Genomic DNA, 26286 nt, shown 5'->3' with positions numbered 1-26286 from the left:
AAGGAGAATTTAGAACATGGCACAATATGTACAACATATTGTAGTATTTAAAAAAACAAAAAAAACTTTTTTAATTGATTCACTGATGTTAGAGCTGTAAAAATCATGCCTGAATAGTTCGCTTGTCTAGTAATGAGAGATAAATCTCCTTCCAGTTCTACTGTGAAAGTCATCTGACTGCCACTAAAAAGCAGAACTGGGTAAGAGGAGAACTGAGCAGCATGACATGTACAGCATATATAACACATATAAAATATAGGCATTCATTTATACACAAAGTACTACACAGTAAAACATTGTCAAGCCAGTCACAGTCAGGTCAAATAGATTGCGTAACTTAAAATTCGTGACAAAAAAGGGTTGGCTTGGGTGGAGTTTCTATAACTTGTGCAATAATTAGCTTTGAGCAAAAGTCCTTTTGCTAAAGTGTTTCAATATCTACGAACAACTGCAGCTTCTGCCTAGTACCCATTACAAATCCCTGGACTGCTGACTGTTTAACAATAATCTCATCATGCCTATTTTCAACTTGTACACCAACGTATGCCAGAGTGCTGTACCTCCATCTCTGATGTCTGACCTGTGCCTGTTGCTTGAAAAGGCCATGGATGTGCCAGCCAAGGTAAATGCTGTATGCCATGTCCTTGGAGGTCAATGTACTTTCTTTATTATATAGTTCTAAGGAGTATGTGGGTTTTTATTCTGCGGTCTGTTGCTGTTTTACAAAACCTAATTCAATTTGACTTTTTGAATGATATACATTCCTTTTTTAGATTTTTATTTGTTTTTTCAAATAAAACCCACACTGAATGGGTTTATAGTTAATTATTTTGTTATACAGTATACATATGGAGAGCTTGAGAAATAAATCAGCATATAGCAGAGACACACCTGGCATTGGTTATTTCGAAAAATGGTTAATGTTTGAAATGTGATAAAGTAACTTTGCTTTACAATGTGTGAACAATTGCCTTTTGATTTAATGGAAATAACCATGATAAATCAAAGGAAATAAAATAATTCCACCATAAAGTTCTGTGCATGTCAGTAATATTTTTATTTCCATCCAAGTATTTACTGGCTAAACTGTTTCTGAATGATGCAGCCCTTTTAATCAAATGATTTTCATACTGATTAGGGTTGCATCTATACTACTTCTTTTTGAAGACCGAGTACAAGTACTGATTTACCTTTTTCAAGTACTCGCTGATACCGATTACCGATAAAAAATATGTAAATGTCATGTGACAGTGGCACATGTCAGTAGTTTCTTTTATTTTATTTATTTTTTTACAATTTTAATTTTTACACTTTTGTTTATTTTATTTTTATTTATTATGTTTTTTGACAATGTTTTTCTTTTTTGGGCAGGGTGGAGTGTACAGTGTCAGTGTTTTTTTTATTTTTTTACAATTTTAGCTTTGAGATATTTATTACAGTTTTTTTTCTTTTTATTATTTTTTTTTTCCGTGGGGCGGGGGCTTTGGTGAGATATCAAGGGTCTAAACAGACCCCTGATATCTCCCTTTTGAGACAGGGAAGGGGACTGAGGACACAGATTCCCCAGCCCCTTTCTTTGCAGCCTCAGCTGCACTGAAAATTAATGGACAGGCCCATGAATAGACAGCGGCTCCTTTCTATTCATTAACTGAAACATCGTAAACACAGGTTACGATGTTTCAGTTATAAAGGTTAAATCTATGCAGCGCTAGCAGCATTAAATTATAAACTAAGAGTCCTTAGTGTTAAAATGGTCTTTGTTCAGGGGATATACTGGAACCACCCATGGTGCAGACAGAGATACAATAAGGTGAACATGAGTTTATCCTCCACCGAATGTCAACACACTGGGCCTCTTACCAAAGAAAATGGACCACTGAATTACAGGTGGTCAAACAAGCATGATATATCCACAGCACCACAGAACCACTTCAATTGGATCATAGAAGGCTAGATCTTGTAGTCCCATGCAATGGTAATTCATAGGCACATGCACAGGATGCAAGAAAGCAACTCCTCATGGTGTAGTATTTAAAACCAAGGTAATTTTTTTTTTTTTTTATAAAAAGCCAGGGTACTTGCATTTTGAGAAATGAAAACAAGCATATCAAAAGTTGCAATTCGTCATGGATAGCAGATGTTTCCAACCACCAAGATTGCCGCAGTTGGCACGTTACAGTGTCGTGATGTCAGAGCTCTAGCCTATGCAGCGTTTGCGTCCAATAGGAATGTCATCAGGGGCGTGGTCAGTGCTCTTCCTATCCACTTTATATAGGAGGGAGGGTGGGCTAAGAACGCCCCGTTCCCCTGCACTTCCAAGCCTTTCTGTCATCCAAAGGAAGCAGAACCTCATCATAACCGGATACTTACACCACAGTTTAGACTTGCATAGCTAAAATACACCCATGGCGGCCATGTTTTGGGAGACCAGATAAGAAAAATATAAAATATACTAATCTGGTTTCTGAAGGGACGGTAGGAGAAACAAAAGTAATAGATACAAATGGAAGTAATCAAAACCTCCACAAATTGAAAATGTGTTGCTAAAATTAGCAAACAGCTTATCAAAGGCTGGCTATGAGATAAAAGCAATGCTGCCATCTAGTAGTTGGAAACGTATAGTACAGAAAATGCAAATGTTTAAAAATGACATGGAGAAAACCTAACCAAATTGAATTATTAAAAATATAAAAAAATAAATAAAGAAATCTATAAAATAAACTAATCCGGTTTCTGAAGGGAGGGTAGCAGAAAAAGAACCAGGCCAAGTTGGAAACAAAAGTAATTGATAAAAATGGACGTAATCAAAACATCCACAAATTGAAAATTAGTTACTAAAATTAGCAAACAGCTTATCAAAGGCTGCCTATGAAGTAAAAGCAATGCTGTCATCTAGTGGTTGGAGACAGATGGTACAGAAAATTTAAACATCAAATTTACATGGAGAAAACCTAACCAAAAAATATAAAAAAGGAAGCATAATCTAGGGATTCAGCTATTGTTGATAAAGGCATTAACATCCCATTCTATGTTTAAGCCAAATGGTCTATAAGATTTTAAGCAATCCTCTTTGAGTAGCAACTCAGGCATACGTGAGTTACAGCAATGGTTTCTTCTCAATCTCCTCGACTTTACTATAAGCCACAACTATTTTTGGTTCAATGGCACCTACTATCTGCAAGGTCGAGGAGCGGCGATGGGTGCCAAGTTTGCGCCTAGTATGGCCAATCTTTTTTGGCCAAGTGGGAGAAAGACATCATCTATGGTTGACAGAGGGCTGAGTTGACCTTCTGGGAACAATACATTGATGATGTCCTGCTCCTATGGGAGGGAGACCGTGCCTCTTTGGATCTTTTCATTGGTGAGCTTAACAACAATGATTGAGGCATTTTTCTCCAACATGAGGCCAGCACCTCTGTTATACATTTTTTGGACCTGGAAATTAGAGTACAAGACGATAGGCTCATTACATCTACATACTTGAAGACACGGATAGGAATCACTGCATAGGGACAGACAGTTGCCATCATGAGTCGTGGCTCAGGTCTGTCCCTATGAGCTAATTCCTCAGATTGTGGAGGAACTGTTCCTTGCAGGAGGACTATTTTAGGGAGCCGGAGTTCTTTAAAACTCGCTTCCTACAGAAGGGATATGCAGTCAATGATCTGGACCGGATCATAACTGATGTTGCCTTAAGGAATAGAGATGATTTATTAAAACCTAAAATAAGAGATGATGGTGGACAACTCTCTTCTCCTTTTTCGTTTTATACCACTTATTCGAACCAACATTTTTCAATTTAAAAAGATCTTTAGAAAACACCAGGGTGTCCTAAAAAAAATTACAGAATACTAGGTCCTTTGTTTCAGGAACAACCCAGGGTCACCTATAGAGGTGCACCGCCCCCCCCCCCCCCCCGAGACTTCAGATAGCCCCAAATGTACTTTGTTCTCCAGTAAGACCAAGTTTCTTTGGAGATTTTAAGGGCTATTATCAGTGCAGAAACTGTGAGGTTTGCCAACATAGCTGTCTTAGGGTGAGAAAGTATCTCTCCTTTAGTTCTAATGTCACATATGATGTGGGCTCTTTCATCACGTGTTCAACCAAGAATGTGGTTTATGTGATTGTGTGCCCTTGCAGCCTACATTATGTGGGTCGCAATATTCGCAAGTTGGAAACCAGGCTCAAGGAGCATTTGGCGAATATTCGCAAATGTTTTTTGAACCATAGTTTATCTAAACATTACTCTTTATACCATGATAAGAGCTTAAAGGGTACATCCTTTATGGCTATAGACAAGTTTTACCCTCATTGGAGTGGCAGCCATATTAGGCGAGAGACTTCAAAGATGGGGACCTGATGTTTTTTTTGTTTAAAATCTTATAGACCATTTGGCTTAACCACTTTCAGACCGGACCATTTTGCTGGTAAATGACCAGAGGTCTTTTTACACTTTGGCACTGCGCTGCTTTAACTGGTAATTGCGCGGTCATGCAATGTTGTACCCAAACAAAATTTGCGTCCTTTTCTTCCCACAAATAGAGCTTTCTTTTGATGGTATTTGATTGCCTCTGCGATTTTTATTTTTTGCGATATAAACGTAAAAAGACCGCAAATTTTGAAAAAAAATGATATTTTCTACTTTTTGTTATTAGAAAAATCCAATAAACTCAATTTTAGTCATACATTTAGGCCAAAATGTATTCAGCCACATGTCTTTGGTAAAAAAAAAGTCAATAATTGTATATTTATTGGTTTGCGCAAAAGTTGTCACATCTACAAACTAAGGTACGTTTTCTGGAATTTACGCAGCTTTTAGTTTACGACTGCCTATCTCATTTCTTGAGGTGCTAAAATGGCAGGGCAGTACAAAACCCCCCCAAATGACCCCATTTTGGAAAGTAGACCCCCTAAGGAAATTGATAAGAGGCATGTTGAGCCCATTGAATATTTTATTTTTTTGCCTCAAGCGATTGAATAATGACAAAAAAAAAAATTTTTTTTTTTTTTTACACAAAGTTGTCACTAAATGATATATTGCTCACACATGCTATGGGCGTATGTGAAATGACACCCCAAAATAAATTCTGCTGCTTCTCCTGAGTACGGGGATACCACATATGTGGGACTTTTTGGGAGCCTAGCCGCGTACGGGGCCCCGAAAACCAAGCACCGCCTTCAGGCTTTCTAAGGGCGTAAATTTTTGAGTTCACTTCTCACTACCTATTACAGTTTTGAAGGCCATAAAATGCCAAGATGGCACAAAACCCCCACAAATGACCCCATTTTAGAAAGTAGACACCCCAAGCTATTTGCTGAGAGGCATGTTGAGTTCATGGAATATTTTATATTTTGCCACAAGTTGCGGGAAAATTACAAACTTTTTTTTTTTTTTTTTTTTTTTTAACAAAGTTGTCACTAAATGATATATTGCTCATGCATGCCATGGGCATATGTGAAATGACACCCCAAAATAAATTCTGCTGCTTCTCCTGAGTACGGGGATACCACATATGTGGGACTTTTTGGGAGCCTAGCCGCGTACGGGGCCCCGAAAACCAAGCACCGCCTTCAGGCTTTCTAAGGGCGTAAATTTTTGAGTTCACTTCTCACTACCTATTACAGTTTTGAAGGCCATAAAATGCCAAGATGGCACAAAACCCCCACAAATGACCCCATTTTAGAAAGTAGACACCCCAAGCTATTTGCTGAGAGGCATGTTGAGTCCATGGAATATTTTATATTTTGCCACAAGTTGCGGGAAAATTACAAACTTTTTTTTTTTTTTTCCACAAAGTTGTCACTAAATGATATATTGCTCACGCATGCCATGGGCATATGTGAAATGACACCCCAAAATAAATTCTGCTGCTTCTCCTGAGTACGGGGATACCACATATGTGGGACTTTTTGGGAGCCTAGCCGCGTACGGGGCCCCGAAAACCAAGCACCGCCTTCAGGCTTTCTAAGGGCGTTACAGTTTTGAAGGCCATAAAATGCCAAGATGGCACAAACCCCCCCAAATGACCCCATTTTGGAAAGTAGACACCCCTAAATTTAGGGGTACACTAGTGAGACTAGGTAATAAATGGCGGGTGCCCTGAAACTATAAAAAAAATAACTAACCAACCAGCGTCACCTGTAACAGTTATATGGTGATCACTGGTGAAAGGGTTAACTAGGGGGCAATTAGGGGGCTTTATGCGGTAGTATATGGGGGTCCCTGGCGCTATAAAAAGCTGCAGCGAACCTAAATACCTACCTGCCTAACTAGCGTCACCTGTGACACTAATACAGCGATCAGAAAAACGATCGCTTATTAGGCTGGGTTCACACTGGAGCGATGCGGGAACGCCACGAATGCGCGGCGGGTTCCCGCATCGCATGCCTCCCGGCGGCAGTTCACACTGCCCTATGCGAACTGCTGGGAGTGTCAGTGAAATGTTACTGACACCCCCAGATCAGTTCGCATATCGCAGTGCGATCTGCAAACTCGGATCGCATGGTGTGAACACCCATGCGATCCGATTCTGCTGCGGGCCAAAAAAAGGGTCCCGTGCGAATTTGCGGCGGGTGCGGCGGGTGCGGCGAATGGCTGAACTCGAATCGCACAGAGATCGGATGTGATTTGCACTGCAGTGCGGTGCGAATCACATCCGTTCTCATAAACCGCTGCAATGTGAACCCAGCCTTAGTGACACTGGCGACGGGGGGTGATCACGGGGTTAAACCTTTATTGGGGGGGTTAGGGGGGTACCTTAGAACTAAAGGGGGCTAACCCTAACTGCCCTAACAGTTATTAGTCACAAATGACACCCGCCGGGTGATCAGGGGGTTAAACCTTTATTAGGTAATAAATGGCGGGTGCCCTGAAACTATAAAAAAATAACTAACCAACCAGCGTCACCTGTAACAGTTATATGGTGATCACTGGTGAAAGGGTTAACTAGGGGGCAATCAGGGGGCTTTATGCGGTAGTATATGGGGGTCCCTGGCGCTATAAAAAGCTGCGGCGAACCTAAATACCTACCTGCCTAACTAGCGTCACCTGTGACACTAATACGGCGATCAGAAAAATTATCGCTTATTAGGCTGGGTTCACACTGGAGCGATGCGGGAACGCACGAATCCGCGGCGGGTTCCCGCATCGCATGCCTCCCGGCGGCAGTTCACACTGCCCTATGCGAACTGCTGGGAGTGTCAGTGAAATGTTACTGACACCCCCAGATCAGTTCGCATATCGCAGTGCGATCTGCAAACTCGGATCGCATGGTGTGAACACCCATGCGATCCGATTCTGCTGCGGGCCAAAAAAAGGGTCCCGTGCGAATTTGCGGCGGGTGCGGCGGGTGCGGCGGGTGCGGCGAATGGCTGAACTCGAATCGCACAGAGATCGGATGTGATTTGCACTGCAGTGCGGTGCGAATCACATTCGTTCTCATAAACCGCTGCAATGTGAACCCAGCCTTAGTGACACTGGCGACGGGGGGTGATCACGGGGTTAAACCTTTATTGGGGGGGTTAGGGGGTACATTAGAACTAAAGGGGGCTAACTCTAACTGCCCTAACAGTTATTACAGTCACAAATGACACCAATGCAAAAAAAAAATAAAAAATGACATTGGTGTCACTGTGACTGGGGGGCAGGGGTAATTGGGGGGGTGATCGGGGGGTAAAGGGGGGGTGTGAGTGTGCCTGGCATGTTCTACTGTGTGTGTAGAGTGTTGGTGCAACTCACCGATCCGCTCTCCTCCGTGTCGGAACGGAAAATACCGACACGGAGGAGAGAATACATCACTTCCTCTCCTGTGTTTACATTACAGGAGAGGAAGTGATGTCACCGGGGATTTCTATTCGTCGGGAGCGATCGCGAGGGGGTGGCCATGAATGAATGGCCGCCCCCTCGTCCCGGATCGCTCCCGGACGAAAACCGACTGCCGCAGGCACCGGGCGGGGGCCCGATCGGGCCCCCGACCCGCGGGAGGCAAGGGACGTACATGTATGTCCTTATGCCTGCCCGTGCCATTGTACCGACGTACATCGGCGTGCGGCGGTCGGCAACTGGTTAAACATAGAATGGGATGTTAATGCCTTTATCAACAATAGCTGAATCCCTATATTATTCTTCCTTTTTTTTATATTTTTAATATTTTTTTGGGTTAGGTTTTCTCCATGTAATTTTTATACATTTTGCATTTTCTTTACTATTTGTTTCCAACCACTAGATGGCAGCATTGATTTTATCTCTTATCCAGCCTTTGATCAGCTGTTTGCTAATTTTAGCAACTAATTTTCAATTTATGGATGTTTTGATTACTTCCATTTTTATCTATTACTTTTGTTTCACCTACCCTCTCTTCAGAAACCAGATTAGTATATTTTATATTTTTCTTATCTGGCCTCCCAAAACATGGCCGCCTGTATGTTTTAGCCATGTAAGTCTAAACTGTGGTGTAAACATCCGATTATGAAGAAGTTCCACTTCCTATGGATGAGAGAAAGGGTTGGGATGCAGGGGGAAGGGGTGTTCTTATCCCACCATCCCTCCTATATAAAAAGGATATGAAGAGCTCTGTCCACACCCCTGATGACGTTCCTATTGGACGAAAAGGTGAATAGGGTGGAGCTTTGACATTAAAACACTGTAACGTGTCGACTGTGGCCATCTTTGTGGTTGGAAACATCTGCTATCCATGACGAATTGCAACTTTTGATGTGCCTGTTTTTATTTCTCAAAATGTGAGGCTTTTTATAAGAAATACATTTACCTAGTTACAAGCACTGATCTCGCTGACAGCCACGGGAGAGAGCGAGGAGGAAAAGCAGCTGTCAGAAAAGCTATACAGGGAGATTGGGGATTGTAACTGCCTCCACCGCCACACCGATCATTCCTGAGGCTGTCCAAGTATCGGGTCAAGAATTGGAGCATTTGCACGAGTGCAAATGCTAGGTATCTGCATGTATACCAATACTAGTATCGGTGCAACCCTAATACTGATCGATCTTGTTGTGTTAATACATCATTAGCTCCTAATGCCCTTTAGAATAACAAACTTTGTAGTGTGAGAACCATTCTAAGCAATCCCCTTAATTAACAGCCAACGAAGAAGGTCCTCATAGTCCTATATATAGCTGTTGGTAAATCTTGGCTAGGTTACATATAACTAGAATTTACAAAAAAAAATTGCATCCTTTAGAAACTGGTTGTAGTGCATGATTTGAAACATAAATCTGGCATTTAACCCTTAAAGTGACCCTTTTACTGGCAGGCAACTGGAAAGGTACATTTATTGTCTCTTTATATTATAGGCTGCATTGTGTGTAAAAGTGACCATGTGGTCTTCCAGAAATCCAGTGTACTGAATATCTTCATTATTGCTCAGACGTTCATTTTAATCTTAATCCTTAACACTTAAAGCCCAATTGTAGGATCGATTTCCCCTCTTACTGAATCATTTACAATATGTTTCTAAAAAAAAAAAAAAAAAACAAAAAAAAAAACTGCTGCATTAATTTTACCATCAAACACTTACTCTCTGAGATATGATGTATTTTATTTCTTCTGAGGTCTTTATGAGCAGATTTCATTTTAATACCTCTGGAGTAGACGTGCAGAATGAAAAAGTGAGTTTTTGATTCATTATTTAAATAAATTTGTTTAGTTAAATTAGTTTAATTCAGTTTGGAATTCATTTAGTTGAAATTATTCATTTTCTAATCAGTTTCAAATATTTTTTTAATTTCCAAAGAGCATAAAATAGAACAAAAAATAAAGGAATCAAATAGAAAAGAATAGAACAGAAAATAAAATAATATAATAGAGTAAAACAGAACAAAATGGTATAGAAAAGTAAAAAAAAAAAAATTAAAAAGTAAAATGCAGCCTTATCAGTGTCCATCTGCAGCCTTGTCCATCATTGCAGTCTTGCCCGGTGTCCATCTGCAGCCTTGCCCAATGCCTTTTGCAGCCTTGCCCAGTACCTTTGCAGCCTTGCCCAGTGCCTTTGCAACCTTGTCAGTCTCTGTGCAGCATTGCCCAGCCGCTGATTATTTAAAATTGGCGCCTATCTCCGCTGACTGTGAGTGGAGATGAGCAAGCTCCGCCGACATACAGAAAGCCGAGTTTACTCAGCTAGACTCTGCTCCTCTCGCAGTCCTGCCCATCTCTGCTATGAGCGAGCGCCGCCAACATACAGAAAGCCAAGTGTATTCGGCTAGACTCGGCTCTGCTCACAGCCAGGGGCGGGACTGCGAGAGGAGCCGAGTCTAGCCGAATACACTCGGCTTTCTGTATGTTGGCGGTGCCCGGTCATCTCTCCACTCACAGTCAGCGGAGATCGGCGGGACTGCGAGAGGAGCCGAGTCTAGCTGAATACACTCAGCTTTCTGTATGTCAGCGGCACTCGCTCCTCTCCACTCACAGTCAGCGGGGATCGGCGTATAACATGCACCCACGATTTTCCCCTGATTTTAAGGGAAAAAAGGGAAAAAAGTGTGTGTTATACGCCGATAAATACGGTAACCATTTTCCAAAATTCAATTAGAATCAATTTGAATAGAATTGAAAAGAATAGAGTAGCATAGAATAGAAAATAAAACAATAGTATAGAAATAAACAATAGAATAGAATGAATATAACCACCAACCATTTCAAATAGAATAAATTTTAATTAAAAAAAATTAATACAATAAAGAAATAAAAAAGAATATAAGTAAACAATATAATATAACCATTTTCCAAATGTCTAATAGAATCAATTCAAATTTGAATAGATTCTATTTCAATTTTGGAAAATGGTTATATTCTTTCTATTCTAATCGATTCTATTGTTTTTTTTTTTTATTATAATTTTTTTTATTTTTTCCTGTTCTATTTTTTTCTATTAAAATGTATTCTATTTGAAATTTGAATTTCAGAAGATGGTTGTATTCTTTCTATTCTATTCTATTTTTTCTATACTATTCTGTTATTTTTTTTTATTCTATTCTTTTCTATTCAAATTGGGAAACGTTTACATTCTTTCTATTCTATTGTTTTTTTTTAATTCTATTCCTTTCTATTCTATTATAGTCTATTTTTTTCATTTTTTTTTCTATTCTTTTCTTATATATTTAAATTCTATTGGAAATTCAAATTTTAGAAGCTGGTTATATTCTTTTGATGTTATTCTATTCTATTTGTTGCTTTATTTTAGTCTATTCTGTTCTTTTATTTTCTATTAAATTTTGTTCTGTTTTACTCTATTATATTCTATTTTATTTTCTGTTATATTCTTTTCTAGTCTATTTTTTTTCTATTCCTTTATTTTCTATTCTATTTTATTCTCTTTGAAAATTGTAAAATGATTTGAATTTGAAAACTATTCGAAAATTATTGGAATTTGAAAATGATTTGAATTTGAAAATGATTAAAATTCAAATTTCGTCCAAATTTTTTCCTGTTATAACTGATTTATATATCGTCCAAATTTCGGTTCAGAACTAAATGAACCGGACGTGTCTACTCTGGAGCTGGTGGGAGGATTTAATGCAGGGGCACGCATCAATTCCGACATCTTTCCTTACTAATTTAACTACATCTCCCATAAATACATGTGGATGTAGATGATAGTGGGTAATGCCCCTTACACACGATTGGACTTTCCGGTGGACTCTGGTCCGCCGGACAATTCGATCATGTGTGGGGTCCAGTGGACTTTTTCTTCCCGGCTTTCGAGCGGACAATCCGCTCGTCTGTGTGCTAGTCCGCCGGACTTTCCAAATGAACGAACTTGCCCACACATGGACTAAACGTTTTGAACGTGACTTCAGGTATGACGAGACTAGAGAAGGAAGTCAATCTCGCCGCCTCCATCGGCGAGATTAAGACCTTGCGAGCCCCATCGCCTGGTATGGGTTTTAAGGGTAACCCCTGCACCAAAAAGCGGCGTAGGGGTCCCCCCAAAGTCCATACCAGACCCTTATGCAGCTACGCAGCCTGGCCGGTCAGGAAAGGGGGTGGGGACAAGCGAGCACCCCCCCTCCTGAACCTTACCAGGCCGTAAGCCCTCAACATGGGGTGGGTGCTTTGGGGAAGGGGGGCACCCTGTGGCCCCCCACCCCAAAGCACCTTGTCCCCATGTTGATAAGGACAATGGCCTCTTTCGGACAACCCTGGCCGTTGGTTGTCTGGGTCTGCGGGCGGAGGGCTTATCAGAATCCGGGATCCCCCTTTAACAAGGGGGCCCCCAGATCCCGGCCCCCCACCCTATGTGAATGAGTATGGGGTACATCGTACCCCTACCCATTCACCTGGGGGAAAAAGTGTCAGTAAAAAAACACTACACAGGTTTTTAAAGTAGTTTATTAGGCAGCTCCGGAGGTTTTCTCCGCCCTTTCCAGTTCTTCTCACCGGGCTCCTCTGCTATCTTCTGCTTTTTTGTCGCTCTTTTGTTAGTGAAGGAGCCTGGCTTTCTCCTTCGTCATCGTCCGGGGGTCTTCTTCCGACTTAGGGGGTCTTCTTCCGACTTCCCTGCGCTTTGAGGTTCTTCTCGCTGGGCTTCTCCGCTATCTTCTGCTCTTTAGCCACTCTTTTGCTAGTGGAGGAGCCCGACTTTCTCCTTTGTTGTCATCGCTGTCTTCTTCTTCTTCTTCCTTCTTCTGTTCTTCCAATGTTGACACAACACTCTCTCCTGCTGTAATGGCGTGGACACGGTACGCGGCGACTTATATAGGCATAATGGGGGGGTCACGAGTGACATCAGCCGGTGACCCCGCCCCTTATGCCTATATAAGTCGCCGCGTACCGTGTCCACAGCATTACAGCGGGAGAGAGCATCGTGTCAACATCAGAAGAAGAAAGAAGACCCCTGGAGATGCCTAATAAACTACTTTAAAAACCTGTGTAGTGTATTTTTTTTTATTGACACTTTTTTCCCTCAGGTGAATCGGTAGGCGTATGATGTACCCCATACTCATTCACATAGGGTGGAGGCCGGGATCGGGGGGCCCCCTTATTAAAGGGAGCTTCCGGATTCCGATAAGCCCCCCACCCGCAGTCCCCGACAACCAACGGCCAGGGTTGTCGGGAAGAGGCCCTTGTCCTTATCAACATGGGGACAAGGTGCTTTGGGGTGGGGGGCCGCATGGCGCCCCCCTTCCCCAAAGCACCCACCCCCCATGTTGAGGGCATGTGGCCTGGTACGTTCAGGGAGGCGCTCGCTCGTCCCCACCCCCTTTCTCGACCGGCCGGGCTGCGTGCTCGGATAAGGGTCTGGTATGGACTTTGGGAGGACCCCCATGCCATTTTTCGGTGTAGGGGTTACCCTTAAAACCCATACCAGGCAATGGGTCTCGCAAGGTGTCAATTTTCGCCGATTGAGAGGGCGAGATTGACTTCCTTCCCTAGTCCCGTCGTACCTGAAGTCACATTCAAAATGAATGGACTTTAGTCCGTGTGTGGGCAAGTCTGTTCATTTGGAAAGTCCGGGGGACATCCACCAAAAGTCCGGCGGATTGGCCGTGGGAAAGTCTGTGTGTGTGTGCAAGTCTGCTCATTCGGAAAATTTGGTGGACCTCTGCTGCAAAGTCTGGCGGATTGTCCGCTGGATAGTCCGATCGTATGTACGAGGTATAAGAGGTGGTCAGAGGCAGGGAAAGATGGGGATGAAAGAGAGAAGGTAACAAATGAAAATTCTCAGTATATTTGATAACTTGATAAATGTCATTCCAAAGTATTTCAAAATCTACTTTGCTTTTAAAATTTGATTTTGGAGTGAATAAAAATCACATACACAGTTGAAAATTGGTTCCTTCGATTTTCCATCCTGCTCCTTCAAATGTTCACATCGCTACAGTTGAAAACATCGATTTGATCATAAACTTAAACGAACGGTCTTAAAGGGAAAAAAACGATTCAAATTCTACTAGTGTATGGCCAGCTTAAATCTCACACTGCTGTACTTGTGTAAGCAGTTGAAGCTGAAGAACTAGAGGGGCTGTGAGGAATCATTCAGATCCCTAAGGGCTTCAAAACAAGGCTTTGGGCACGCTTTGTTAAAGCTCTCTGGATGCCAGTAAAAGCTCCCGTCACTAAATAAAATGGTTAGCTTATACAGCCCTGTTTACACCTTGCTTTTGCTTGAGGCTTTGTTAGGGCTTTGATGAGGCTTTGGTGGGGCTTTGGTGGGGCTATAAGCGAGCTTTGCCATAGACCTCTATGGGGGCTTTGAAGCCCCACTAAAGCGACATGGGGTAAAATTTTTGAATCTGAACAAAAGCAAGGTGTAAACAGTACTGTAAACTAACCATTTTATTTAGTGAAATTAGCTTTGGTGTTCAAAGAGCTTTAACAAAACCTGTCCAAAGCCTTGTTTTGAAGCAAGTGTAAACTAGCCGTTGATGTGTGTTGAAGCAGAGGCAAGTGTATATGAGCCCTAAGGCAGATCAAACCCAATAAACTGTTACTCAGAAGGGGAAGAACACAAGATGTGTGAGGAGGATCTGATTGCAACACACAACGCTGACAAAGGTACATTAGTCTATTCACAATTGACTGACAAAAGATGTTTTCATGGACTTTATCTTTAAGACTAACCTTAGCTGCCAAAATCTCAGACTCGCCTTATCATGCATTGAAAACATCAGTGCCAAATCATTGTGTTTGCCATTGCCAGGGATGAGCTCAGGCCTGTTTTATGATTAGTGGTCTGCCTTAAAGCGGAGGTCCACCCTAAAGTGGACCTTCTGTTCATTGGAATCCTCCCCCCCCCTCCGGCGCCACAATTGGCACCTTTCAGGGGGGAGGGGGGTGCAGGTACCTGTACAGTACAGGTATCTGCACCCACTTCTGGGATAGCTCTCTGCGGAAAGGGGCGTAGATCTACGCCCCTTTGCGAAAGTCCCCCGCTGCCTGCTGGGAAACACACAGATCCCAGAGGCAGCGGGTCCATCCTTATTGCGCAGCGCGACTCGCACATGCGCAGTAGGGAATCGGGAAATTAAGCCGATAGGCTCCACTTCCTGATTCCCATACCCAAGATGGCGGCGGCAGCACCCGAGAGACGATCCAGAGATCGGCTTCGGGTGCCCGACATCGCGGGCGCGCTGGGCGGGTAAGTGTCCTTATTTTAAAAGTCAGCAGCTGCAGTATTTGTAGCTGCTGGCTTTTAAAAAAAAAAAAAAAGTGGAACTCCCGGCAGACTCCCGCTTTAACAGCTTCCTGGAGGGATATCTCAGGAGGGCTCGGACTCTGATTAGGACACGCCTGAGCTCATCCCTACCCATGACAAATACTTATGCTGGCCATACACGGGTCGAATTTCAAAAGAACTTTCTTTTGAAAATCAGAAAATTTGTGATCCAATAGTGCCACCATTGATTTCGAAATTCGACCAACCAAACCTTCAATTTCACTTCATGTTCCTACAGAAAAGAATTTTCTTGTCTGGGAATCTTCTTTTCTTTCCGGGAATATGCTTTTCTTGCACATGCGCATTTCTTTTTCAATTACATTTCTCCCACGATTCTCCCATCATTGATTAGAAAATCGTTTGTTTTTTCAAAAAATTTCCAACATGTCCGATTACTAAAATTTGATGGCCGCACGAAAATCAGCCGTTACTGCAGCCCACTAATGGTGCGAAATTCGTACGAAAATTCTTAGATAAGATAAGATCTTTCGAAATTCGACCAGTGTATGGCCAGCCTTAATCCCTTTAGTCAAACCCAGTTCCTATCTGATAGTGATTTGCCTATTAGTAGATGCATATGGGAAAAGTGTTCTGTTCCTATTTTACTTGCTGTCTTTCAATAAATGTATAATTAAAACAATAAATAGTTATTTATGGCACTTACTCCCTTTAGAGCACAGTCTTAAAGTACGTATAACTAAAGGCAAACCTTTTTTTAAATTTGGATAGAGTACAGAGGGATTAGAACGCTTGTCAGTTTTTATTGCTGTCTGTTCCCCTATTAAGGAGATTCACTCTCTCTATTTGTCCTTCTACCATTATCTTTGAAAATAAAAGTAAATTCCAAATTTTGGGCTGTCCCCAGAAAAGTAATGGGGGGGGGGGGGAATGTATCAACTGGGACACTAGTTCTGGTGACCTGGAGGTCACCAAAGAAATTCCCATAATTTGCAGGGATTTTCTTTCACTTCCTATTTGGCTATGGAACAGGAAGTGAAGGGAAATATCGAAATATCCACAATGTGATAAAGAAGGGGAAAATTTTTTTATCTGACAGGGGTTGTAACCCTCCCTTACTCTACACAAAAATGAAAAAAAAAAAGTTTTGCCTATAGTTCTACTTTAACATGTTTCACCTTTGTTCACTGAACATTCCTATGCATTTTTTGTCTTTTTGTAGCATTTTGTTATATCAATTCACACTGATCAGCAGATGACCTTTGGGAATACATCGGATCCTTGTGCTGTGTGCTCATTGCACAGCATTGGAAAACTTGGAGATCCATATAACGAAAATTACACCAAGCTTCTGTGTGACATTCTGAATAAAAAGCTGCACATATCTCCCGAGAGGCAAGTCTACATGTTTTTTTCTAATTAATGAAGAGGGTAGTTAATATTAATGTGCTTGATGCCTTACCTCTCAGGCCAAGTATTTAACCACCTCAATACCGGGCACTTTCACCCCCTTCCTACCCAGGCCAATTTTCAGCTTTCAGAGCTTCACGCTTTGAATGAGAATTACTCAGTCATGTAATACTGTAGCCACATTTTTATCATTTGTTTTCACACAAATAGATCTTTCTTTTGGTGGCATTTAATAACCACTGGGTTTTTTTTCTTTTTTGCGCTACAAATGAAAAAAGACCATAAATTTAGGAAAAAAAAATAGTTTTTCTTAGTTTCTGTTATAAAATTTTGCAAATAAGTAATCTGTCTTCATAAATCTTTCATAAATTTTGACCAACATTTATACTGCTACATTTCTTTGGTAAAAAGAACCCAAATCAGTGTATATTATTTGGTCTATTACAACCAAAAACATAAATGTATTTTATGTGATAGGCCAACACAAAGTGGCACATAATTATCAAGTGGAAGTAAAATGATAAATGGTTTTACATTTTTTTTTTACAAATAAATGTGTGAAAAGTATGGTGTGCATTTATACACAGCCCCTTTACTCTAATACCCCAAACTAAAATCCAGTGGAACCAATTGCCTTCAGAAGTCACCTAATTAGTAAATAGAGTCCACCTGTGTGTAATTTAATCTCAGTATAAATACATATGTACTGTGAAGCCCTTAGAGGTTTGTTAGAGAACCTTATTGAGCAAACAGCATCATGAAGGCCACAGAACACACCAGACAGGTCAGGGATAAAGTTGTGGAGAAGCTTAGAGCAGGGTTAGGTTATAAAAAAATATCCCAAGCTTTGAACATCTCACAGAGAACTGTTCAATCCATCATCCGAAAATGGAAAGAGTATGGCACAACTGCAAACCTACCAAGACATGGCCGTCTACCTAAACTGACTGGCTGAGCGAAGAGAGCATTGATCAGAGAAGCAGTCTCTGACCCTTTCCTGTAGTATGTGTATTAATGTGCCGCTTTACTTGCTCAGTTAATTAGAATTGTTCCAGTACTCAGTGAGTGGTAATGATGTGCTGTAACCCCTAACAACCAATAAATGAGGACTAATAATGTGCAGTAACCTCTAGCAACCAATCCACAAGCAGACATCGTGTGTTGTAACCTTTAGCAACCAGTCAGTGAGCGGTAAGGAAAGGTAACCTCTGGCAGCCATGAGTCCACCTGCTATTTTTTGTATATCTCAGAATGGAGGGGGCGGGCCCCAAGAAAATGTTTGCACAGGGCCCAATCAATATCAAAGACGTCCCTGCACTTGTAGTGGGACAATAGTTGGGAAACAGGGATTATTGTAATAAAAGCTGCATTTGAAAAAATATTCAAAATTACTTTTAAATGCCATTAACATACTAAAGCATATATGAGAATTTAATAATTTAGTCCAATTCTACTTTTATCAACCAAGAAATAGGGATGACACCTCCCAGCTTTTCTGTATAGCAGAGATGTGTAAATCACAGGACTGGCAGAACACAGTTATACCTCAATACTATCTGAAATGGCAGAAAGTGACACTTTTTAGTGCAAACTGTTCAGGCAAGGTAAACACTTCTGACAGCTTCCCCAGTTGGGAAAGCCTGCATAAATCCTCAAATAATAATTAGTTCTCTGGTGCTTTTTTACAGTTTAGCTTTTATTATATATACAAGCATTTAAAAGTAATCAATGCAATCATGTAGCGTTTCATTGAGAAAAAAAAAATGAGTGCAATAGTAGCAAACATTTCGAAATAGAAAGGATTAAGGAAGAATCTTGGCTAATTCCACAGATTTAATATGTGTTTTAATTTGATAGTTTAGATTTGTTTTCATATTGATTAATAACACTCTGTTAATTCTTTTCTTAGGGTTTACATTAATTTTGTGCAAGTGAATCGTGGTAATGTTGGTTGGAATAATATTACTATGGCGAAAGTCGACTTGTGATATGCCGGACTGATGCTGTTCTTTTCTCCAAACCTCATTGTTTATTGCCATGCTAATGCCTTCCTATCCTGTTGAATAAACTGCACTGATTTGCACAAATATCAGTTGTGTTAAGGTTTATATTAAAAAAACATTGTATGAAAATTTTTGAAGGGCCAGAATGCAAAAAAATATAATAGGCATGGCTTGTTTGTAAATGAAAGTGTCTTTAAAGAGAATGCTGTTTGTCATATAGGTATGTAGCGGTCTACCTGACCTCCAAGGGCCTGATGGTGACCCCCAGACCAGGGAGAACTGACATATCTCCTTAGGGTGCAGGTTACTAGGCATAGTGGGTGTGGTGCAAGTTGGAAAGATTGGGCGCCGGTCACTTTTTGTAAACAGGAACGGTGGGAAAGAGGGTTAGGGCAAAGGACACCCTTAGGCAAATGCAATAGCAATTAAGGCAAACTCTGTAGACACAAATAGAACTAGGCAGACAGAAATACAGATAAAGGGCCTTTAAGCTAAATGCAGCAATCTGTATCTTGTAGCAACTGCTGTCTCCTATAGCAACAACATCTCTCACAGTATCGTACTGTAGATCTTCCAGCTTAAAGTGGTTGTATACCCCATTTTTACCTACAGGTAAGCCTATAATAAGGCTTACCCGTAGGTAAAATTAATATTTTCCAAATCTACACGCATGCAGTGACGTCATCGCGCCTCCGGCCACTCACAGCGCCGGAGCCGTGAACCCTGAAGAAACGCAGAGGGGAAAATGTCAGCTCCCTTTTGGAAGTGACCAGGATGCAATGACAACACTTCCATATAAGGCAAGTATTTCATAATGAGCTAGTATGCCTTTGCCTTGGGGGGGGGGGGGGGGGGGGGGTTGTTTTGATTGCGCCTATACAACAGCTTTTACTGACAGTATCCCACTGTAGATCCTTAAGCTCAGCTCACCTTCTCTCACTAGACTTTTTGAACTCTCAGCTACCTGCTGGATCCCTCGAGCTTCACCCACCACTAACCACTGTACTTATCTTCCAGCTTTACTTACAGCTACCCACTGTAATCCTTCAAGCTTTACTCACAGCTACCCGCTGTCTTACTGAATGAGTCTCCACTGAAGCTTTCCCACTTACTTCACCATCCCCAGATAGTGTAGCATCTGCTCTGTGTCACGGTACTACTACAGTGAGTCCACAAGTGAGCAGGTGACATGGGATCCCCCAGGACATGGAGTCTAAGGGCCAGTTGGTATTCTGCCAGGGACTCCTTCAAGAGGGTTTGGGCTTAGCTGCGTGCTGACCCCAGGTCATGACCCTCGGGTTCACCCTGCTCGCTAAGGGAGTACCAGCAGACACCGTCAGGCAGGGAGGGATGGATGAAGCAAAGGAGAGCCGGATAGCGAGCCAAGGTCAGGGGGGCAGCAGACAACATAATCAAGAGGACTAGCTGAGACGGTACACAAGAGATCAGTTCACAAGACGTCAAGTTCAAATTACACGAAGCGAGCTCAGAGAAGTGTTGCTCAAGCAACCAGAAACTGTTCTGAGGGGAATTTAAATAGAGAAGCACATGGGGGGCTGGACAGTAGCAGGACAGTAGTAGGAAGGAATGATATATTAAGCAACAGGTGAAGCCAGAGACACCCATAGCGGCAGAGTGCAGCCAGAGCTGAACATAGGCTAGTGGGACAACAGGTGCCAGACAACCTACAGCAGTAAAGGTAAGACACAGATCAGCACCGCAGCTGATCTGTGACACTCTGGTACACCTTCAGAACTTCATCCCTTCCAAAACTTGCCTCCAGTATCAGGAGTGGTCATTCCTTTGTGGCAACTGCTTCTCCATTACTTCCGGCAATGATCAGGCTCCCCTCAGGCTGAGCATCTAACTAACGTGCTTCCGCTCCAGGCTTCAGGCTTAACCTTTGCTGGTTCTCCTTTGCAGAACCTTGAATTACTTGATATGCCTCACTTAGACCTAGCGGCTAGTAGTACTCCTGGATAGGCTTCAGGCTTAAGGCCTAGAAGCCAGGAGCCATTTGATACACCTCCACCCAGGCCACAGCCCTGGGAAGGAAGAACCCCGATCACCTGACTCCTCCCGAATAAATAGCCTATCCCAGCATGCACATCGGCCAAAGAAACTCCTGCTGATTGGCTGAGACAACTTATTTACCCATCACCTGAATTCAATGTAATCCGTCATCCTAGTGCCAAAGGCAACAGTGCCACCTATTGACAGAAGAGAGAGACTACCAATTAAACTTAGACTTAGGACAGAAATCAGTGGATCAAAATATCAATCAGCCAGGCTAGTTACTACTAGCACAACTAGATTTATTAGCAGCTCTGTTCAGGACCAAGGTGTTACAGGTATATAAATTATCCACTGTTTGGTCATGTTGCTGTAGAATGTCCGATATTTTCAGACAGACTGCACATTACTAGAGACAGCTAATTTAATCGGACGGACTGACGGAGCAAAGAAGGTCTCACGCCATCAAGAAAACTGCCATATTGGACAAACTGCCCTTTAATTAACCAAACTGGTCGTGTTGTAGATAGCATTACTGCTACACCAGGGAGAGTGTAATTTGCCCAAATACAGGCAGGCCACGTGTCTCTACACTTCTGTAGAATTGATATCACAAGTCACTAGCAAACCACAGATGATATCTGGGAACAGGCTTTCCAACTTGGCCTCTAAGGAAACTATATTAATAAAGGAATGTCAGTCCCATTTTTAATTGCTCCACCCCCTCTGGCATCGTCATTACGACACATGCACACGTGTGCTGAAGGGCTCTGCTTGGCCATCAGGTCCTGACAGATTCCTTCAGTACATCTGTGCACACACAGGAAATATCTCGCACATTCACAAAGGTGGAAAAGATTTGTGACTTTCATACTAGCTGTCATCTTTGTACATTTGGAAGGGAGATGCATACATGCAAGGATATTCAGGGGAAGTCCAAGAATGTGTAGATGTACTGCAAGGCTCACTCAGGACCTGAAACCATGTGACACATCTGCTCATGTGCAGAATCCAGGAGGGGGGTCAGAGGACTCAATTATCATTCTTGTCTGGGAGAGAATAGTGGACGTGCTGCAAAAAATCTCTTAAGTTATATATATATATATATATATATATATATATATATATATCCACTTGTGATATGGGGGTGGGCAATTTGATAGTTTAGAGCGAAGTTCTGCTGAAGTTTCTTGCTGTTGTTTTCAGGCTCTTTTTTGTCCTGTGCATGCTCCCGATCCTCCAATGATGTACTTCACAGCAACTAGTGTGCAGCGAGCAGTGCTGGTGTTTCTGGTTACATAATCCACTCTGCATACTATGCATACTATACAATTCCCATAGAGCTGAATGTGTCTGCAGGTAACTGTGTAGTCCATCTCAGGGGGCGAACAGGAAAAGAGTGGCTACATACACAAGGGGGCATGGAAAATGAACACAGCCACCCTAGAACAGGAAGTTTGAGAATAGTATTTGCAGCGGTACTCCCCCGAGGGCTGCTGATTGACTCTATATTCCACTGGCTACTCTGACTCTGCAGATCCTCTCTTACCTCTGACACCTTGGGTTCCATTCTGCAATCTGACATTAGCAATGAGAAACTCACACAATATCACTGAACCACTCAGAAAAGTTTACCGAAAGTAGTAATAAAAAACACTGAAGAACATAAAGACAAATTATGATTAGCAACCGTTATTAATGAAGGCACATAAACAGGACTTCTCTATTTTCAATTTAAAGAGTATATGTGAACAGGTGGACAGAGGGATAAGTACTCAATATCCTCAAAACATATATTAAATACCTTCCCAATGAGGCCTCAACACAGACCAATATACAGTTCATAAACTTTACATCCAGAAATACAGTATAAAGTCTATCATATACTCAATGGCTCCCCGAGTTTGTAATTCAGAGTTCAACTTATGAGTGTATCAGTAATGCTTTAGAAGAGAGGAAGATGGCAAAAGTTCTTCTGTGCAGGGGAACAGACAAAGCCCCAAAGTCCAGCTGTATGGTGCCTTGGGAAAAGTAGATTCACCTCCATGGAACTACAAGTCTCATCAGCAGTCTGTTAAAAAGAACTCACTCAGCAATACCGTACTCTCTACTGCAATGGGCAGGTGTCCTCTCACCACAATAGATTCAAAGGCTGTGAGGATCCATCCAGAATCCCCTCCTGATGTCTCCATCTGGTGAAAATGGCGCCACTGTGCTGCAACTCCAGATAGGTTGAAGTGGAGGAATTCCGGTTGTTCTGAAACGCAGACCGGTCCACTTGCTAGGATGGCAAAGATGTACTCTGAGATCCCTCAGAGGCGGACGATCCGGCTCTACGCTGTATAGGCTGTAGTCTCTCACTCCTGGCCAGGTGTTGAATGGCGTCCAGAGAGGCTGAAAACAGGCTGCGCTGGCGCTTTTATTACTGCTCTCAGCAGGCAGCGCTGCTCGCCTTGCATTGTCTGTATTGTAGTTTAGGGCTGATCCAGCTAACAGAGTCACTTCCTCCTCCAAACTACATTTGCCACAATACTTTTCATGCATCCCTTCTCAAGAATAAGGAAAAATCCTAACAGAGCCCAATAGTCAATAGAAGGAGCCAACTCATTTGAAATAACATCAACTATAGTAGCAACCCTTTGGCTACACAATAAAAAAAACTTGGATTTTAAAGAAAAAATAAAAGAAGAGAAAGATAGAAGGGACATTCTACTTATCTTTCACCCCTTCCCACCAAGTGTACACATATATACAGTATGTGGCCTCACAGAAGTGGGTCTTCATCCATTGAGCCATATACAGTATGCGCTACTGTGTTTGTGCTGAGAGTGCGCTGCACAGTCACTTCTAGCACAAAAACAGTTGTCAGTGACAGCTCTGGGTCTTGTACTAACAATGGGAAATCAGGAGGCCCATTTCCTGATCATCTGATTGCTGTGATACGCTCTAATTAGCAATCACGGCAAACAGTCACTGACTGCACAGCCCAACCCTGTGTTTTGTTTTGTTTTCTTCTGGAATGCGGAAAGAGATACATTGCATCATTTTCTCATGTGTGGGAAAAAACTAATAATAATGACTAGATCAGTGTTTGATTTAGTTCAATGTCAGGGTTAGAGTTAGGGTTAAGGTCAGGGTCAAAGTTCATGCTTAGAGTCAAAGTCAGGGATAAAGGTCAGAATCAATGTGTTTAGGTAGAATAAAAAAAAAATCTTGGCCCTACTACAGGTACAAACAACAAATAAAATGCACATATGTGGTATTGCTAAAATCGTCTGGAGGAGGATTTATTTTGGGTTGTTCTTTGGTGGTAGGTTATAGCAAGAAATATAAAAGTAAATAAAAAAAAAAAACAATTTTACTATTTTGTGCCAGTTTTCCTTTGATGATAAAATAAAATAATCAGGAGATAGCCATCACCATTTGCCAACAAATAAGAGCCTGATTTGTCCTGAAAAAAACAAGGTGTAATTCACCTGGATGCACTAAGTATTAATAATGATATGTACAGTTTTACTAACACGTGTCAAAGTTGCAAAACTGTGTTCAAACATTTGGATGTTTTTTAACCACTTGCTGATATACGTCAGCATGGGTGTGCGAAACAACATACCCATACGTTATGTCGTCATCGGCGGCTAGTGGGTGCGTGTGCCGCAAAAGCGTGCCCACGGGTCCTGTGGACTTGTTGTCTGCCGGTGGCCCGCGATCGTGGCATGGAGAGGCGGAACAGGGAGATGCCTACATAAACAAGGCATTTCCCTGTTCTGCCTAGCAACATGACAGGGATCTACTGCTCCCAGTGATTGGTAGCAGTGATCTCTGTCATGATCTAGTAAGCCCACCCCCCCTACAGTTAGAACACACTGAGGGAACACAGTTAACCCCTTGATCGCCCCCTAGTGTTTAACCCTTTCCTTGCCAGTGACATTTACATAGTAATCAGTGCATTTTTATAACACTGATCGCTGTATAAATGTCAGTGGTCCCAAATTAGTATCAAAAGTGTGCGATCTGTCCGCCAAAATGTCGCAGTCACAATAAAAAAATGCAGATCACTGCCATTACTAATAAAAAAAATAATGATAAAAATGCCATAAATCTATCCCCTATTTTGTAGATGTGATAACTTTTGCGTACACCAATCAATATATACTTATTGCGATTTTTTTTAACAAAAATATATAGATTACATATTGGCCTAAACTGAGGAGGAAATTTATTTTTATATATTTTTTGGGGATATTTATTATAGCAAAAAGTAAAAAATATATATATTTTTTTTCAGAATTGTCACTCTTTTTTTATTTATAGTGTAAAAAATAAAAACCGCAGAGGTGATCAAATACCATCAAGAGAAAGCTCTATTTGTGGGAAAAAAAGGACGTCAATTTTGTTTGGGTAAAACATCGCATGACCACGCATTGGTCAGTTAAAGTGACGCAGTGGCGTATCACGAAAAGGGCTTGGTCAGGAAGGGGGTAAATCCTTCCGGGGCTGAAGTGGTTAACCTCCATCATGAAGGGGATAGGCCCCTTACACATGGGTTGGATCCAATTTTTCTGAGCAGGGGATCTGACCACTAATCCTCGGCTGAGCAGAGCAGACACGGACACAGTCCACTCTGCTCTATGAGTAGCCAATACAGATAAGATTGATGTTCGGGTCGAACGTAATGTTCGACTCGAACATCGGATGTTCACCGAACAGCGAACATTATGTGGCATTAGTGGAACATTTGAGCGCCAAGGAACGCCCCATAATGCACTGCGAGATCGCAGTGCATTGCTTTATAATGATTGGCCAAAGTATACACCTGACCTGCATGCTTTGGCCAATCACAGTGCGCTCTGCTAAGAGTCGGGGAGAGCCAAATAAATCATGGCTCAGGGGGACTAACGCCCCACACTATATAAGGCTGCTTACACAGCGGCCTTGTGTAATGTTTTTGGCGTGGACAGAGAGATAGCTAAATTTAGATTAAGCAAGGTGGTAGTGTATTTGATATATATACATATACATATATATATATATATATATATATATATATATATATATATATATATATATATATATATATACACACACACACTCTGCATCCAGTGTAGCCTATATCTACAGTGCATTCAGTGGTGTACTGTTTCTAATACACTTCAGGCTGTATATATATATATATATATATATATATATATATATATATATATATATATATACATATATACTGTAAAGTTTGGGCAACCTGCTCCATTGACCGATCTGACCCTTAGTCAGATCGGTCAATGGAGCCGCCAACGTGGCAAAGTTGGGTACAAGCCTCCTGTAGTATCCCACCATGCCCAGGAATGCAGGTACCTGCTTTTTTGTGAGGGGGCGGGGCCAATTCTGTATAGCCTCTACCTTGTTGACCTGAGGTTTCACTACCCCTCTACTCACGATATAGCCAAGGTATTTCACCTCCTCCATTATCAAAGCACATTTTTCAGGGTTTATTGTAAACCCCTCCTTCCAAAGAGAGTCCAGCACTACCTGGGCTTTGGCCAAATGTGATTCCCAGTCTCTGCTAAAAATGACTATATTGTCCAATTACACTGAGGCATACTCCCGGTGAGGTCGTAAAATCCTGTCCATTGCTCTCTGGAACGTGGCTGGAGCAGTTTGCAATCCAAAAGGCATTCTTTTGTACTGAAAACTCCCCTCTGGGGTAGAAAAATCAGGTTCAGTGGGATTTGCCA

General features: G+C 41.9%; 1 protein-coding gene across 1 annotated transcript; it reads left to right on the top strand.

Annotated features, from left to right (window-relative positions):
* The first annotated feature begins 406 nt into the window (after nucleotides 1-406).
* Nucleotides 407-18625, top strand: LOC143940331 (macrophage migration inhibitory factor-like). The gene is made up of 3 exons (XM_077461579.1): nucleotides 407-622; nucleotides 16351-16523; nucleotides 18448-18625. Exons 1-3 carry the CDS (start codon nucleotides 515-517, stop codon nucleotides 18524-18526), a joined length of 360 nt encoding a protein of 119 aa, XP_077317705.1. The 5' UTR covers nucleotides 407-514; the 3' UTR covers nucleotides 18527-18625.
* The last annotated feature ends 7661 nt before the right edge of the window (nucleotides 18626-26286 follow it).

Source organism: Lithobates pipiens, unplaced genomic scaffold, assembly GCF_037356315.1.
Source record: "Lithobates pipiens isolate NorthernLeopardFrog02 unplaced genomic scaffold, aLitPip1_a1.2 Scaffold_3, whole genome shotgun sequence".
NCBI classification, from domain to species: Eukaryota; Metazoa; Chordata; class Amphibia; order Anura; family Ranidae; genus Lithobates; species Lithobates pipiens.
Note: the sequence above shows the minus strand (reverse complement) of the source record. Positions and strands in the feature narration are given on the sequence as shown.